Source organism: Emydura macquarii, unplaced genomic scaffold (assembly GCF_026122565.2).
Source record: "Emydura macquarii macquarii isolate MOO-44397 ecotype Brisbane River unplaced genomic scaffold, CSIRO-AGI_Emac_v2 contig_306, whole genome shotgun sequence".
Taxonomy (NCBI): Eukaryota; Metazoa; Chordata; order Testudines; family Chelidae; genus Emydura; species Emydura macquarii.
This window is the reverse complement of record NW_027130443.1, coordinates 3,752,029-3,770,561: the sequence shown is the minus strand read 5'-3', so window position 1 is coordinate 3,770,561 and position 18,533 is coordinate 3,752,029. Positions and strand designations below refer to the sequence as shown.

General features: G+C 39.0%; 1 protein-coding gene across 2 annotated transcripts in view; it reads left to right on the top strand.

The window, feature by feature from the left end:
• The window catches only part of ELAVL1 (ELAV like RNA binding protein 1), a 76,693-nt gene extending 71,424 nt beyond the window's left edge, over positions 1 to 5,269 (top strand). For both annotated transcript variants that reach the window (XM_067557199.1, XM_067557210.1), the window contains exon 6: positions 3,731 to 5,269. In XM_067557199.1, the coding sequence (XP_067413300.1) occupies positions 3,731 to 4,055 (325 nt within the window). In that variant the 3' untranslated portion in view covers positions 4,056 to 5,269. The remainder of the gene's footprint in view (positions 1 to 3,730) is intronic.
• The last annotated feature ends 13,264 nt before the right edge of the window (positions 5,270 to 18,533 follow it).

Below are 18,533 nucleotides of genomic sequence, written 5' to 3'. Positions count from 1 at the left end.
TGAAAGCTTGTCTCTTTCACCAACAAGTTGGTCCACTAAAAAATTTTACCTCACCTGTCTTGACTCTCTAACATCCTGGGACCAACACTGTGAACAGCAGTAGAAGATATCTCATTCTAGGAAGAGGGAAGTAAAGGGTAGCTTCCTTCCAGCACTCCGTCTTTGTCAAAGGCAGATATATAGAATGTATTGCTACCTAGGGATGTCCACAGCTGTTCTTTCCATACTCCCCTCAAGAGCTGGATTGCAGGAAGGGGTTATAGCAAAGAGTAACTGGACCTCACATATGGGGATCCTTTGATGTCACCAGTATGACAGTAAGCGCATCTGCCTTCATAAGTGATGCTTTAAGGTGTGCCTGACTGTTTTAATTGTCTTCAAATGGAGATTCAGCATTATTACAGAAGAAACGTCTTGAGATCAATATACATTTCTAATCACATGAAGTCTGAGACACAAGCCACTCTTGTGTAAATTGTCTGTATTTAGTAGATAAAAATTTGATTCAGAGTAGTTTTTATTATTTTTTTAAACACAGCTTGCTTTGTTGTTAAAACATTTGGTAAGAGACAGCATTACAATTGTATTTTCATTCTCAATTTAATTAAAGTAAATTCTCTTTCATTCAAAGCATTTGCCAGAATTACCACAATTCTAGGACAAAGAGAGAAAATCAGATGAACAAAAATGACCTAAACTAAAGAGAGGAGGAACTAATAGAATTACTGACTCCCTAACTGGCCATCCTGTTGCTTCATTTTTTACCCTCGTTCTGAGTGTACTGCTGATTCAGCTGGTTTTGGTGCTGAGCACATTCACGATACTTGATACAGTGTCTGTTAGTCGATAAAAGAACTTCCATTTACGTCAGTAGGTGTTCAGTTGGGCCCAAAGGTATCAGGATGAGAGGGCATGTTTGTGTTCCCCACTGGCAAGTATCTGATCCAGAGCAACATTATGGAAGGGATCCAAGAAGCTGTTTCTCTTTCATTTGGGTTTTAGAGTTGGATCTTTCCTGTCCCAAGGCAGGATGCTCCGTATTGTAAATGTAAGGATTTTCCTTAGCCAGCAAGTATCAGCTGGATTGTGTTTATAAATGCTGAGACTGAGGGCTGCATTAGTATTCATACACATAGGTTTTCACAACTTCAGTGGGAAGCCACATAGCAGGGGTTGAAATGTGCACCCTTAGAAATTTTAGCTCCAGTTTTAGAGAGACATGGTGGGTGAGGTAATATCTTTTATTGCACCATCTTCTGTTAGTGAGAGAGAGAAGCTTTTGAGCTTTCCCAGAGCTCTTTTCCAGCTCACTCTCTCTCACTAACAGAAGTTCATCCAATCAAAGATATTACCTCCTCCACCTTGTCTCTCTAATATCCTGGGACCAGCACAGCTACAACAACACTGCATAGCCTCTTTAGAACAGATACATTGCAAAAATCAATGGTGGTTTTGAGGTATGTAGACTACTGTTTTTTCTTAATTTTAAACCTGTTTTCCATGTATATTCACATAAAATGCTTGTTGTAGTTACCTCTTTGTAGTTTTCTTTAATAACGTCGCTATAGCTTTTTAGCCTCTAAAAGTGAGGAATCTGAGATGGGTATTTATAGTGTATGTATACATCTTAGCCTATCTACCCTGTTCCTCGCAGAAAGTTGTTTTTTCCCTCTTTAGAGTATTTTCACTTATTTTCATGACCAGAGCCAACAGTTACAGTGATGAGTGGGGGTTGGAGGCACCTAGGTTCAACAGTAAGGGGTGTAGCAAGGCACCGACTGCAGGAACCCAAGATTATATATCTTCAAAGAATGAGTTACAGGTAAATAGGCCTCTCCTTCCAAGTAACACTTGGATAAACAATTAAAAGCTCAAGGTTTTCGTTAGAAGAACCAAAAACCTAACATTTAAAACATACTGGAAAACAAAAACACTATTTTATTTTAAAAAAAGAGAATTGCTTGATAGGGCATAAGATGTTAGTCATTGGATCCCATAGAACTGCTCAATAAAGAATTATACAAGAAGTGCAATTTTTGTAGTTCAGAAAATTTGTATTGGGCACTTAATGTATGGGCTATCATGGTAAAACACCCTTGTATACTTCAGCCTGCTTTTAGTAGGCTAACTTCTTTTCCAGCTATAGCATAATATACTACACAGTATTTCTGGAGTCGCATGGAACCACAAATTTAGATGGTTAAATTTAAGTGCATGGGATCAAAGTTAAAATTGTACTTTTGGCCTTAACTTTGACACTTCCTGATCTTTGAGTGCTTAACTGTGCAACCCCAATGCTGCATTCAAATAATTGTATGCATTTAATTTCCTAGTTCAGGGGAACAGAAGCAGGGGATGAAATAGCTAGGAGTGTGGAACATTGCTTGGTTGCCAAGGAAAAGAAAAAAGGCAAGACAGAAAAGAGCAAAGATTCAGAAATTCTGTGAAGCCTCTGGATCATTGTGCAGGACAAGTAGAGACAGGATTCTGTGGGAGAAGAGGAAGGGGAGAGATGTATATTGGGGATGATGGACAGGCATATTTGGTATAGTTCTCTTCACACATACATAAATCATAAAACCACTCCAGTGAAGTCAGTGCAGTTTTACTAGTGTAAAATTGGTGTAAATGAAAGTAGACTCAAGTCCATTGGATTTACATTTTAAAAAAGAAGTATTATTTTTAAATTATACGTTATCCATGAATGTATATTTGGCAGAAGAAACTGTAGAACCAATATTTAAAAACACAGACATGGCAGTTTAATAAATTATAAATGATAGTTACTGGAATTAAACTTCAATTGTGCAAATGCGTTACCAAAATTTAATCTGAATGCACTGGAAGTGACATATTAATGGTTTACTAGGAATTGTGAGTTATCCCAACTAGTATGCAGTTGCTAGGGAAGTTCTAGAGTTCCCTACATACTATGAAGTGTTCCTAGCCTCTGTGTGCCAGAAGCTGGGAATGGGTGACGGGAGGATCACTTGATTTACCTGTTCTGTTCATTCCCTCTGAAGCACCTGGCATTGGCCACTGTTGGAAGACAGAATACTGGGCTAGCTGGACTATCGGTCTGACCTAGTATGGCTGTTCTTACATACTTATGGTAGGGACTGTGAGGTGTCTGTCTGTGTTCAGTGTAGCAGCCAGTTGGGAGCAGGAATGTTTCCCTGCTGCCTTATGGTAGACAAGGTGTCAGACTGTATCTGCTGCTCCAGAAAACCCTTTGACCTGAGAGGCCCAGAGACCTTGCTGTAGAGGCAGGACCAGTTCCAGGAGAGATTGAGACACAAGCACCTTGTAGACAAACATAAGGTGTTTTAGGGCTGGCTGGGGCCTCTTGGAAGATTCTTGTCCTATTTTTAAGCACTGAGTAGTTCAGATCGCCACCCTAAGTCATCCCTAATATTGTACATGAGTATCTAAACCAGCCTTGTATATCCAGTTCAATGATGATTGCCATGTCACCAACCAACTTTCATTGCTTAGCTGTTCTTATTTAGTTACCTATTAATGTAGACAAAAGTGTTGAATGTAACTCTTCTTTCTACCAGCTGCCAGTTTGATTGTCCTATGATAAATGGGGAAGGTGAAAAATTTTACTCTGACTAGAAGTTTTGATGCCTATATAAAAAAATATTTATTCTCAGTTGCTTCCCTTTCAAGTTAATTTGCTTGATTGTATTGAACTTTTACATGAAATATTGTGCTTTTTATTTGCTAGGTTCTCTCCTATGGGTGTAGATCACATGAGTGGGCTTTCTGGTGTAAATGTTCCAGGAAACGCATCTTCTGGCTGGTGTATCTTCATCTACAACCTTGGTCAAGATGCTGATGAGGGAATCCTCTGGCAGATGTTTGGCCCCTTTGGTGCGGTTACCAATGTGAAAGTTATTCGAGATTTCAACACCAACAAGTGCAAAGGTTTTGGTTTTGTGACCATGACAAACTATGAAGAAGCTGCAATGGCCATAGCAAGTCTTAATGGCTACCGCCTGGGGGACAAAATCTTGCAGGTTTCCTTCAAAACCAACAAGTCCCACAAATAACTTGCTCGTGCTTTTTGTATGGAATAGATAATTGAGTGACAGAAGTTAAAACATTTTTTGTTAGTGTAAAACTCATTTTGCGCCAATTTTCACAAGTGTTTGTCTTAGTCTAAATGAGAAGTGAAAAAGGTTTTTATACTCTGGGATGCAACTGACATGTTCAAATGTTTGAAATCCCACAATGTTAGACCAATTTTAAGTTCCTTAAGTTATTTCATTAAAAATATATATTAAAAAAACATAAAATCTTAAGTAGATTGCATTAACTAGACCCTCTGGATGGTGGTAAAATTGAAGCATGCTTTCACTTATGAGACTAACATTTGTTCTAGTGAATGTTGTCTGCAAAAACTGGAACTTTTTTTAATTTTTTTTTTTTAATTTTAAACTATCAAGTGGACGCTTGTTAGTGTGGTCCTTCCCCCAGACCCCAATAGCTTGGTAAAAAAGTTGAGAAATACTGATGTTTTAGCTGGCAGTAAATTGCTTTTTAAAGTAATTTTCATTGCTACATCTAGTTGAGGAGTAGGCTTCATAACATGAAGGTCTTGTAAGTAGTAGCATGCCAGCATAACTTTTAACACCATTGATGAGGTAAGTTGCACGCTGAACAGTGGCCAAGTTGTCAAATTTAAAGGTTTTACAAAAAATTTTAAGCCCAGTTTCTCATAGGAATGGACCAAAGAGTTTCAGAGAAACTCTGGGAGGATTTCAGAGTCAAAACGAAACTCCAAAAACAGTGTGAATATGTTTCTGTTTGATCAAACTGAATCTCTTCTGTCCAAATATTTAATGCATAGTGCACTACTTACTGGTACATTATAATGCAGCAAGATAATTATTCAGTTTCAAAGATCATTATAGTTTGAATTCCTAAGGGTAGTTCCATTTGTAAAAACAGTTATAAACATTTGAGCATTGTATTTCTCGCATCCCTTCTAACGAGTGCTAGATTTTTCTATTTTAATAGGATTTTGTTTTGACAACTAGCTTTACTTATTGAACACTCAGCAGAAAAGTACTTAGTTCTTGCCAGTTAGATATTAACAAAAAACTGATTTGTAGATTTAAAGATTAATCCCCCAAGTTTTCTGCAGACTGCCTTGAAACTTTGAGTTGTTCTGTTCTGTTAATTTTCTTTTGCTTTTTTGTGTTTTTTGTTTGTTTTTACTTTTGCATTTAAGACCATTAAATTTGATTTTGTTTTGCTCAAATTTTGTTTTGTTTTTTATTTTATATTATTTTTTTGCCAAGTATTGCACAAAGTGTCCAATATTGAAAGAGTATTGTTTTAAAGTACTATAGGGCTTCATTAAAATTAAAATTAATTACTGTCTTTTTGACAGATCAGTAGGAAAAAATATTTGTGTGAAAACAAAAGCATTACAACAAATCTGTCACATACTTTCTATGTGCCAGACACTGATTTAACATACATGTTCCTCTGTAGACAGTCTGAACAATATTTCAGATACAGGCTATGTAAGGTACATAGGTACATGGCTAATGTGCATGAGTAGGGACTTCACCTGACAAACTATTGCAAGAATGTTATCTGAGCTCTGTCACCAGAGTCCAGAGGAAATGCAGAAATTTGGACAATTTGTCAGCAATTATCTTCTGAGTGAACCTATGCCAATCCCAAAGAACTAATGAGTAGTCACTTCAGATTCTGAAGGCAGTCCCATGCAAAATTGTTTTTGTATGGTGCCCAGACATTGGCTCTCTAAGATCCTGTCTTTCATCACAACTCTGATTTCTCTTCTTTCAGCCGCAGGACTTGCAGTCCTGTGCTGCCCCTGGAATTCTGTGCTCTCCTTTCCTGGCCTTTGGTTTTTGGCTCTTTATTCTTTCTTCAGTCAACTGTTGGCTTTATCTGCATCAGGCACTTTTTGCTGTCAGCAGCCACTCATTTACTGCTCCAGTGATTGGCTGTTTTGTGGTTGTACACAGCGTCTCTCTGCTGGCTCCAGGAGAGCACAGCAACAGCAGAGCTCTTCTTTATGAACTCTAGCAATGTTAAGTGAGCTGCCCTAGCTCCAGTGCAGTGTATTAAAGTACTTTCTGCTGCCTGATGTGTGCCATTTTTTGCCATTCCCATGCAGTCCATGCTCCAAGCCTTTGAGAAGAACATACAGCATCAGACAGTTGTAAGATAACGTCCTCCAAAACCAGTAGGCCCTCTATCAGCTTCTCCTCGGGCAGGCGGGTGTTTCCTCCCCATCACTTATGTTCCCCTTCCAATGAATCCTTTTCCTATATTCTATGGCTAGATACTGGTTTTGGGGAGCTCAGTAGCAATATCAGGATTGCTCTATCCATGTCTCCATGTTAGAGCTGAGGTTCTTAATATTTAAATAAAGTTCTCCCTCCCAGGCCCATCAACTTTTACCTGGCCTCAGAACTTTTCCAGCCCTTGGCTCCTCCACAAGAGTGCATCTTTAAAGACCCAAGAACCTTCCTTGTAGTTGCCTCCATCATGTGGCTCATTAAGAAACATTTTAGCTGGAGCGGGGCAGCTTCCCTAAAGATTGATAGTTGCACAGACCAATCTTTAAAATGAGATTATGATGCCTTTGCGGTATTAAACTATTGAAACTGCTCTGACCCATACAGCCACATCAAAAGGTTTGTTGTTTTGAGTTTTCCAAGCCTTGCTCTTAAAAGAAGTTGGCTGCTTCATGCAACATTACCAATTTTTCCTTTGCATATGCTTCTCTGCTCAGAGTGAGACACAACTTCCTGGTTTCACACATGAGGATGCAGACTCCATTTCTAGGACCCATGTGATCCAAGCTTTCTTTAACAAGTTTGGGGAGAACCCTGAATCTGTCAATGAGGCCATTCACCTGAGCAAACTACTACTCACCTAGGCAGGAGAAAATCAGGAAGAGGTACATTATTTAACTAATTTAATTCCTCATGGGATACTAGATAAAGCTACAAATCTCCCTTTCAGTCCTGCAGGTCAGAGACTGCAAAAGTTCTTTTTTGTCACGGTCTCCAACAAAGCCATGACACACACACACCCCAAGTGGAGAAAATTGGGGCATGTGTTCACATTACTTTTTGATAATTAACCAGATGGGTAGTTCTGACCCATACCAGACCTGCTTTCTCTCAACCCCTCTGTAAAGTCTGCAGGATTCAGCATGGAAACACCCTCAATTCCAATATGATAAATCAATGATTTCTTCTGCTTGGTGGTTTAGAAGGATTCCTATGTTTGTGTGCCTATTCATCCAGCATATCAGATTTCCTAGTTTCTACCTCAACCATCACCACTTCCAGCATTGTAGTTGTACTTTTTGGCCTCTTAGCCCTCAGGGAGTGTACAAAAATCATGACCGTCATTATACCCATTCTCAAGACAGAGGACATCCACATATTTCATTATTTGGAACACGCAGCTAATGCAGACACTTTTCAAATGGCACCTCTTTGTTTCCGTTTGCTTTTGTCGGCCTTCCATGCTTCTGGCTTCAAGAAATCTCCAATTCCTTCTCAAGACCTTATTAATGTAAAGGTCTATTTTCATACCAGAGGCATGATAAATTTCTCATCAGACACAGTAGGTAAGTGAGATAAAGGAAACTGACAGGTCATGTCTGCTGGAACAAGATATCCTGATCATACCAGCCCTCCACCTTCTGGCTCTGATGGGCTCTACAGCAGACACACTACCATGGGCAGCACTACATGTAAAGATTCTTTTGGCCTTAGTTCTTTCTGACATAGTTGGAAAGAATTCCTGGGCACCTTAATTTACTTTCCCACCAGGTCCAGACATCACTCTAGTGATGTTGCATAAGAAATCCCTATTGAAGGGCAATTTGCTATAGAGTAATCTGTCTCCAGAATTACAGATGTCAGAATTACCAGGTCTCAAAGGATGGGGTGTGCACGTGGGTCATAGATTCTGTCAAGGGCTCTGGTCCCAAAAAAGAAAGAAAAATCTGAACTTCATGGAACCAAGGACAGTGGGTCTGGAGGGCACAGGGTTTTTCCTTCATTACATCTCCACACCAGCCATTCTGATTGAATGTGAAAACAGAATCTTGGCAGTTTATATAATCTTCAAAAAAGAGCCCATTTTTAATTCATGGCTACCTATGTTCAAGGCAACTCGAATATCAAAGGGGACAGGCAAGTGAGAACATCAATAGAAGAAATCAGTGATACCACAGACATTTTTCACATGGGTCTACTCACAAGTGGATCTCTTTGCTTCATTTAACAATATTCAGCTACCTCCATTCTTCCCCAAACACAGAGGTCCATGTGTTTTGGAACGTGGATTCCTTTTCCTATTGGTCAAGTACATAGTTGTTTGCCTGTGCTCCCATAACCTTCTTTTGACAGTTTAGAGACTGACAGGATGATGCTTCAGAACTTTAGGTAATCATCTCAGCTGATGGTTCTTGCATGACCTCTGTAGGTGTTCTATCATTGGAGTTCGATGACTGATCTTACCGTTTGTATTAATGCTCTTCCACAGATATATACACTTCTGTCCAAGCCATTCTGTCCTCCATCCTGGAATTTCAGTTGGATGAGAACCTCTTCCAGTCTGGCGTCCATCCTTCTGTTTACCTGTTCTTTATATTCGTCCATCTTTCCATGAACTTCTTGGGGCTGTTGCTCCAATCAGGCTCTTTCAGGACCAGAGTTTGGATGCTAAACATACTGTCTGAATAGGAATGCCTCCAGAATTTGACATGGGCATGGCTACCTGGCAGTTCTTCCATGACTGGTCGAGTTTCACTCTAAGATGAGACAATTTATGAGTAAGGCAAAACTGTCTTAATTATAACCATGAAATGACCTCTAAAACTCTATTAAAATGTTCTGGGCTTTAGCTATTATTGTTGTTATAGACATTTTTTAAAAGTATTGGATTAAAATATTTAATCTGGTAAAATTCCATGTTTTCAAAAGAATTCAAATGAATTAAAAAGTATTCAGAAACTGGCTTTTTCCAGTCTTACTTATATTAATATATAAGTAATACTTCTTAAACCCTCCAAGAGTCCATTTACGTTTGCTTCAGAAGGTCCCATTATGGATGGAATTCACCCTTGTGTAAAAGGGTTAACCACAAGGCCTGTGTGCCACATTAGCCTTCAGTTTAGGCTGGTGTTGACCATTTGCACAGGGGGGGAATTTCACTTTAAATGTGCAAAAAAAACCCCAAAATAATATAATGCTGCTATGTGCTTTTGTACAAGATGCAAAGATAAATACAACTCTTTCACATGAGTTGGCGGCAACAAAATAATACTGAGAATCATGAAAGCAATGAACTGAGATGAAGTAAAGCAACTTCTCATATTGTTTTTAGTCTGTTCCAAATACATTGACCCCTTGAGTCTCCTATTTACAAACTGCTCCTATCACTAAAGTAAGCTGGAGGGTATCTTTATCCTTGAATCTATTGCATCATAAGGTTTTTGGTTCATTTAGGATCCTGTGCCTCCTCTCTACTATGAGGCGTGGAGGAGGGGGGAAATGAGCCAAAACAGTCCTGTTGCCTCCTGCCCCTGAGCCTATGGCAACCCCTCCACTTCAGTTCTGTTGGTTTGGGACTGTGAAGGATTTCAAGACCATGCTGGGGATGGAAGGAGACGAGTAGGAGGCATCACTCGCCAGGGCAATATTCCCTCAGTGGTGTATGTCTAAACTTTTTTTTCTTTTCCCTTGGTTGTTTTTGTTTTTCCAGCACATCTGCATCATGATAGTATCAGAAAACACATTGATAATGTGGAGGTTATTGAAGTCCTTGGAATAGGTTATGAATTTCTCACTGCAGTTAATTGTAGGTGATCAGTATATGGTCATTTACATTATTGCAGGTGATCAAATGGGTTTGAATACCTTTGCTCCTAATGGTTTGTAAGTCAGCTGTTTTTAACATTGTTTTTCTAGGAGCATGCAAAGTTGTAGCAATGTTACTTTTACAAAGCAATTCAAAGTTTTAAAATAAGTTATTGTTGCTATTACTATAGAGACAGCTTTCAGCAGTTGAATTAAGCCTCAACTAAAATGTCAGTCACTTTTTCCTAAAAATGAAAACCAATCTTTTTAAATGTTAAATTTCAAATATGGATATTTCCCAAGCTCCTTATAAGCAGTTACGTAATTTTATGTTGTTTAATGTTCTGGGTTAGGCAATAAAATGGAGGTTCTTCAAAAATTTCAGGAAAGGGTCTCAGCTTCAGTATATTCTAAACTGGAGTGATTAAAATTAAATGTATGCAGTTTATAATTACATAATATGTTCTTCTAATGAATTTTGTAAGGATGTCCCCAAATGTACTTGATTAGTTCTAACAAAAATTTGCTTATTGGAATTAGGCCCTCTAATTACCTGTAAAATGTTATATAGTTTGCGGAAACTTTTTTTTTTTAAATGCACAACTTTTTATTGAACTATTGGTGATGATGTCATGGTTTACCATAATTCTCAAAAGTAAAACACAGAGCACCTTCCACATAGGGCTTTCTGTCATAATACTACCTCTGATATAAAGCTACCATATTTTGACTTCCAAAATGGGGAAGTTTGTTTTGTAACATTGTCGATCAAGCACCTTATTACACCATTTCTATTTTTTTGGGTCCTCACAATTAGTTTTAGGGGCAAGGGATCAAATTCACACCTAGCATACACAGGCACGCTTCCATTTAAGTCAATGGAGTTGCATTCATTTAGTCAAGGACTGAATTTGTCACTTAGTGTGTACCACATTTTCTTTAATCTTTATATTTGATGGCAGAAGAGTCTTCTGCTGTGAGGAAGGCAGGTTCCTTAACATTGTAGCTGCACTTCCTGTTAATGCTGGGAAATCTCAGCACCATTGTATTGATAGAGGAATATATTGATCAAAAGGCTAAGTATATGCTACTGGGTTTCTACTATGTATTATGAAAATACATGGATTTCAGAGAAAACACAATGAACCTACTTCCCTTTTTAAGTTGAGGAGGTATTTGTGTAATGCACAACTTAATCTGTCCAAGGTACAACCAATAGAATTGAAAATTGAAGTTCTCTCAAAATTTCTTGTCTTAGTTCTAATCAGGTACAGCATTATTTTTTCTGTATGCTTTTTTGTAGCATTCATATGTAGTAAAATATATTTAATAAAAATTTAGGTGTATATTTTTCCCTGTGCATGATAAAAACACAATTGATGTTAAAGCTTTTATGATCTCTAAAACAGAACACAAAGCACCCAATGAGTGGCTTTGCCTTTAAAACCTGTTGTTGCTTTATTCAATCTTGCTGCAATTCTTTGTTGTATATCACACTTGATAAACAATTTACAAGGACAATTTTAACTAGAAATATTTTCTGTTGAGTGGAATTTTCAACACTAAATTATTTTGTTGATGATGGAAATTCAGTAATAGTGGAACAGCCACCTAAAATCTTGAAATATTGCAACTGTGTTCACATTTTAGAAACTTTATTCTCATATTAATTATTGTTCCCTATTTTTAAACATTTTTAAACAACCTTTCAGTGATAAAGATAAACTTTTTCACTTGGTCATTAAGAAGAAAATGACTTGAGACATTTGAAGCATCATAAGTTGGGATAAACCTTTATTTGACCAGTAACTTTGAATAATACTGTACTTCTAGTCTTTTTACTGATTTCACTTCCCTTAACTTATGTAACCTTTTATTTATAAAGTAATCTGTTTGTGGGACAGAAGGCTTTATCAATTGTTTCCCATACTGTACAGTATATCGTTAATCATTTTGTATATTAGTGTGTTTTTAAGTTATTGATTTGTTTTATATCAAATAATTTATTTTTCAGGTACCATTTTTCATTTTAACTTTGTTTTTACATGGGTTTATTTTAAATAAAGTATGACACTGCTTTCCAAATGTCTAAAATGAAGTTGAATCCCATTGTGTTATTTTAAGAGTGCTTTTGTAATTAGCTTATTTTAGTAGTATTTGCTGAAATGTACAAAGTCCCACTTCTCTTTGCATTTTGATTCATATTCTTGGAAGTTCTTAGCAATGTGTTTTTTTAAAACAACAGAACAGACTGAGTTTTGATATTCAAGAACACTGAATCTTTAAAGGACCTCTGCAAGAAGAATCAATTTTATAGAACCCTGTGGATGGATTTACAGGCATTCTGTTTTCTAAGTAGTATTCTCAAAATTAATAAAAACAAATACACGAACCTTTTACCCCATTTTCAGAATTTTTAAAAATACAAAGTAAATCTGTAGCTAATAGAAAGGGTTTTTTTTTTTTTTGGTCTTGTTTTTTACAACATGCTCATTGCTATTTTATTAAACCCTTGTTCAAAACTTCTTAATGTTAGTGAACTGGAATGAAAACTAATGTATTTTCAAATATAAAATCACAGTAAGGACTTTTACCTAATTTTTACTGAATTGCTCAAACGCTTACTTGTTTTCTCCACAGGAATTGGATTATTGTTGTACACTGTACATTAACTGGTTGGAATAGTGACATTTTTCAGAAGCATTTGAATTATGTTCATGAAATGAGATAATGATCAAGATTACTACAGTATAGAGTTTGAGTACGTGAAATGTTATCAACGGAGATGGAATTAAAATAAGGCACATGGTTTACTTTTTACTTTTCAGGAAAAATTTTTTTATGCCAAATGATGGCATTTACCTTGACTGACAGACTTTTATTTTAACCAGCTCATAGTATGATTTGCAAATCTGAGTTTGAAAATTTGAAAAGGCACTTTCTACCTGAAAATGAGAACCTTCCACACAATCTTCAAATCAGATAGGAAGGTGAAGTGAACTTAGGTTGACCCCTTTCCCTGCCTGACTTCTGTATGTTGACTTTTCTTGGAGGCAGTGTTAATATCTGGGTTTACACACTCAGGGAAGAATGTATAAAGTGATCCCTTTGGAAAGAAAGGCCAATGAAAGTTTTTGTTCATTGAATAGAACAGTGTTCAGTTGAGTCGCATCATCCTGCTTTCATTTTTCTTCTCTGAACATATTGTGTGTTCAACTGGAACAGTAATTTTTCTTCATTTCATCTTTCTCCACGGCCAGAAAGCCTTGCTGTCTGAAGTCAGCATCTGGTGAGGGTGGCAAACATCTTATGTTCACATTGCTTTTCAGTCAGAGAAGTCATTCTTTTTGATTTTCTGAGACAATGTTTTCTTCTGAGACCTGTGCATTTGACATAGGCTCTGAATTTCCATTGGCCTGCATTTTGTGTAGTCATTTGTACCAGTGTAAAGCGGGTGTAAAACGCTGCCAGTTAGAATAGTGTTGTTTTATACCTGTTTTGGGTTAATGACTACACAACATGCAGGAACCAAAAGAATCAGGCATGTTGCTTTTGATAATTTTGAACCCATTTGGAAATTGTGATTTCAGAGTTGTTCCTGCCTGACATGGTTATCAGGTTCAGTGTGGCAAACTGTAGATCATGCTGAAATTAGCTTTTTCACATTATGCTTGTGAAAGGTAGACATCAGCATTTACTACTGATAACCAAAGAGTAACTAACAAACCACTGAATGCAACTTGAGTTACACAAAGATAGCACTGGAAACCAATCTAAATCCCATTTATTGGGCTTAATACATTTAAGTGGGGTTTAGATCTTCCCTGAACTCTTATCTGCTCAGAGCCTAAACTAAGCTTCTTTTCTTTACCACTTCAGTTTATTTTACAAGCTCTTAGTCCAATATGTTGCAGTAAACTCCACTTCCACAGATTGGTTCTAGCTGATAGCAAGGTTTCTGCCCTTTTAATTGGAAAAATCTCATGGAGGACCGAGAGTTGATAACTTAACTTACTTGCTCTCTAGTTGCTAACACAAAAGAGTTAAGCCCAACATACTCCTCCTCACACAAATGGCTGCTTACTGCTGGACTCAAAGGAGAAAGAACTTCTAGGCAAGATAGAAAGACTAACTCCGAGATGGGAGAGAGAGAGACTTGCCATGCCTCCCCTCAAGACTCCCACTTTCTAGATTCTTCGAAGCCTGTGCCACCTGAGTTGCTGCAGAGAATCAGCTTGGATCACCTTCCATTAGGTTCTAGCCTTGTGTTGCCAAGAGGACCTGAGAGAACAGCAATATAAGCTCCACTAATTTCCTACCCTGCTCTACTTCAGAAACCAGCTGAGGACCATTTCCCTCTGGTCCTGCCCACCTAATAGCTCTTTTCACCCTGCTCATCTGTGTAAAGATACACAAATATTTTCTTTATTTTGAGGGAGGTAAATCTTTTTGTTTTCTCAAGTCTCCCGGTATCTTTTTTTCTGGGTATTCCCTTGGAATCCCACGCAGCAAGGTCTGCTATAGAGAAGTTTCTTCTATTTTAAGGGAGATATTTTTTCCCCCTCCAATCTCTTGACTTTATTAAGGAAGCACCTCTTTTTTTTTTTTCTTTTAAACGCCTTCTCCTTTTATTATTTGGCTGCCAAAATCAGGCAGAAAGGGAACAGGTGGTATGTTGTGGGATAACTTTTTTCACATCTGATATAATCGTAAATATAAGTGAGTTAATTATGTAAGGAGTAGATATATTATGTTCTTTCTTTTCACTTCCCACCACAATTACGTTTTAGCTGTGCTTGGTTTAGAAGCAATGAAATTAGCATAATAAGAATCTGATTCCATTTCTTCACCATGCACCTCTACTAATATCTCACAGGAGAAGATTTTCTTTATAATATAAACTCTTCCTACTAAATTTGATACATTTGAGTTAAAATTAGATTGTTTCAGTTAAAATGGTAAATTCAGAACAGTGTACTATGCAGGCAAAAATATCTGAGATAAGATTCTGGATTTCTACAGGAGATCTAGCTGGAGCACTTGTTAAAGATAATGTGCATTTTCACCCTAAACTAGAATTTATGGAAAATGTTATTGACTTCTAATAAAAAATAGGATTTGGGGCATTCCTCAATCCATTGCTATTGGGGGTCTATCAGTTAATGTTTATCTTTTTTTTAGCTTCATTCATTGGAACTGATCCTCCTTCAAACATACTGGAATATGTTGTGGCCCCTCTTCTAGCATGTGAATACTCCTTGAGCATCATATAAAGGCTATGAAGGGGCTGCAGGAATGCAGGAGTGAATTCCCTTGGCACAGGAGCAGTATAGGGCAAATAAAAGAAGCCCAAGACTGCCCCCCTTCACAGACCCTGGTGAAGGGGCCATGGCAGGAGCCATGGAAGGAAGGCATGTGCTCGTAAGGCACTACTGCAGAGATTGTGGACTGCAGGTAAGACCAGGTAAGGCTGCTGTAAGTTAGAGCAGCCTGTTGGGCTACTCTAATGTCAGGGAGAGTCTTGGTCTGCAGCCACTCTTAGTATAAAGCCACTTTTGTTCCCTCTTCATCCCATCTCTCTTTTCCCCAGACTTCTTTCTGTGCTTTCTCTCTCTCAGGCGATGCAGTCTAGGCTACCTCAGGTGTATTGTATACCCTTACAAAATCCTATTTTATTTCTGTAACTTCAGCTATTGTAGTCATTCTCATACCATAACACAGTTGGTTAGTGAGCAAGGTATGCATGTCAAATGAGCATTGGTAATTGGTTAAGAATTTAATATTTAAATTCTCTCTCTTCCCCACAACGTCTCTAAAATAACTGGTACTTGATGCAGAAAAATACCCTTTCTATGAGTTTCCACACCTCAATATTTGTTTCTCACAACGAAGTCCCTTTATTGCAAAGTATCATTACCTTCTTGGGACTTCTCCTTCCCGTCCATGTCTTTGCCCCATAAAGGAAAGTGCTGCTGTTTCCTCAGGGACTCAGCAGCCTTTAGTGTAATTATTTTCAGTTCTTTTGGGTATCTGCTCCCTATCTTTAAGTCTTTCTATTTTTACCGATGCTGCATAGACCTTCTTAATTTTTTAATCCTTTCTTACCGCAGGAATGTATCAAGGAAGACAATGCAACAAGTTCAGGAAGTACCATGAAGGTAATGAAATGGTGACCCTGACTGACCTCATCTGCCGTGGCACAGAACATAACTGGCTGGGGTTCACCATGTGCTTGAAGAATCCCAGAATGAGCATCCTGGCTACCTGCATTAGCTTAAATAAGGTTGACTTATGGCTGGCCCAAAGAGCCTCAAGTCCCAGCAAGATAAGAGTTAATGTTTTAGCCAGGGCGCTGAGGTTTGCATTGGTGACAACAGCTGTCATGCAGAATGGGTTAAAGGATATGCCTATTCAGCTTGTAGTACCTTTTATGACCCCGTGCATTTTTGTCCCTGAGTTGTGTTGACCCTCTGTGCCTCCACCAGCCACCCAGGTGGCTTAGGAAAATGGACTTCAGTTATGGCATCATCTGCTAAATGCCACAGAGTCTACATCAAGAGGGCACCGGTCATCTCTATATTCATGGCCAATGCTGTCCTCAGTATCTCTGTAGTCCCCTATTGAGTCCTCCAGTTACCCTGCTTTGAATGATTTTGATGTTACTTGGACATTGGACTTCTTAAAGGCAACGGCAGGAGATACTTTCTGGTCTGATCTCTTTTCAGCATGTTTTTTCAATTTCATCATGGGTCTTTGCACCTCCTCAAAGCACCAGTCTGGCAGGTTATAGCCTTATGTGCTGTTGGACTGCTATCTGCTTTGATGTAGGAGCCTCTGATCTGGACTTCAGCACCCTCACTATGCATTGCACCAGTCCTGACAGTTACCATTTTCACAATCTGCAATGGTGGATTTGATTTAACTAGCTCTAATGCCTGCTTTGGCAGCAGTGGATCTCCCAATTCCTGATTTGGATCAGGAGTTCTCTGGTTCAGGGGTGTTGCAGATCGAAGAGGATGATGATTCTTAGGCCCCACACTGTGAAGGACAAAGGAGAGGATCCCAGGAGAAGCCAGTCTTTCTCCAGTTTGTGGGACTGTTGCTAAGGCTGGCTTAATTTTCATCTCATACAGGAGATTCCAAGAACTGGGATTAATGGGTATTTGCATCAGGATTCCATCTTCTAAAAGGGCTGCAATAGTCTTGCAACCCATTATGGACCATTTAGTTAAATAGGTTCAGTAGCATCCTTTCTGGCAGCTTCCAGATCTTTGAGAAAAGAGAACTACTTGCCTGCAATTCTTGTTATTTTAAGGTATAAGATGTAATAGATTCATGGAGCAATTCTTCTGCAATACGTGATTCAGCAACAATTCCCATAGCTATAGAGTATCAAGAGCAGCAAGTGATGCATATCGTCCCTGCTCAGCCGGAGTGGCAGCCAGTGGCGTTCCAGCTGTTAATTTCTTTTGAGCGAAGGACAGACGCACTAACCCATGCCACCACGTTATCCCTCACTCAGTGGGGACAGTGAAGATGCATGAGATTCTGTTGCAATTTATATCGTTGGAAAGCAATTCTAAGTAAGTAGTTTCTGTTCAGGGTACCAGGGATTCTCACTCTTGGGTCTTGTGCTTCCCCTATGATCATGACAGGAATACCCTACCCCCAATTTTTTTTTTGGGGGGGGGGGGAGGAGGGACTCTCTGAGGTAACGGAGACTAGCATGAGAAACCCCCACCTTACTGGTCAGTCATGCCTCAGCAGTTGTGGCTAGCTTAGCCCTACCAGAACCTGACACCCAGCTCCTTCTTGGAGCCAGCCAGACACAAAGCTCTTCATAGCAGCTGCCATCTGATCCTGCCAGCTGTCACCTCTCCACCCCTACTTCAACCTTAGTTCTCTCTCCAAACAGACTGCAAGATGATGGTGATGAGTTCTGGCTCATCTAATGAGGCATTGCCTTCCCTGCATAGTGCTGAGACAGCCTGGGTGGTAGCTGTAGGCTAAGGCCCCCTGCACAGAGATCTTTGAGCTCTTGGCATAGTGAGGGTGTTATTTGAGCAGAGGACAGTACATGCAGTTCACGAGTAGACCTCAGCACTTCATACACCAGTCTCAGCATGAAGACCCCGGGCAGACACCCATTTTATCTCTCAGTAGCTGGTGTTACTAATGTTCTTGTGAAAGTACCGTGTTGAGTAATTTGGAAGCATTGGGAATGTGACTTCTGTATGGTCACTGATGCAGAGGATTCATCAGTAATTGAATAACTCTATACCAGAGGAACAGCAAGGCACTCTGTGCTGGAGAATCCATTCCAGCCCTCTATGGCACTCCCCCCCCCCCCCCCCCTTAAAATAAGAACATAAAAACGGCCATGCTGAGTCAGACCAATGGTCCATGTAGCCCAGTTTCCTGTCTTCTGAGAGTGGTCAATGCCAGGTTCTTCAGAGGGAACAAACAGGAAAGGGCAATTATAAAGTGATCTATCCCCTGTTGTTCACGCCCAGCTTCTGACAGTCAGAGGCTAGGGACACCCAGCACATGGGGTTGTGTCCCTGATCATCATGACTGATAGCCATGGATGGACCCCTCCTCCATGAACTTTTCTCCATGAACTAATTCTTTTTTGAATCCAGTTGTAGTTTGGCATTCTCAACA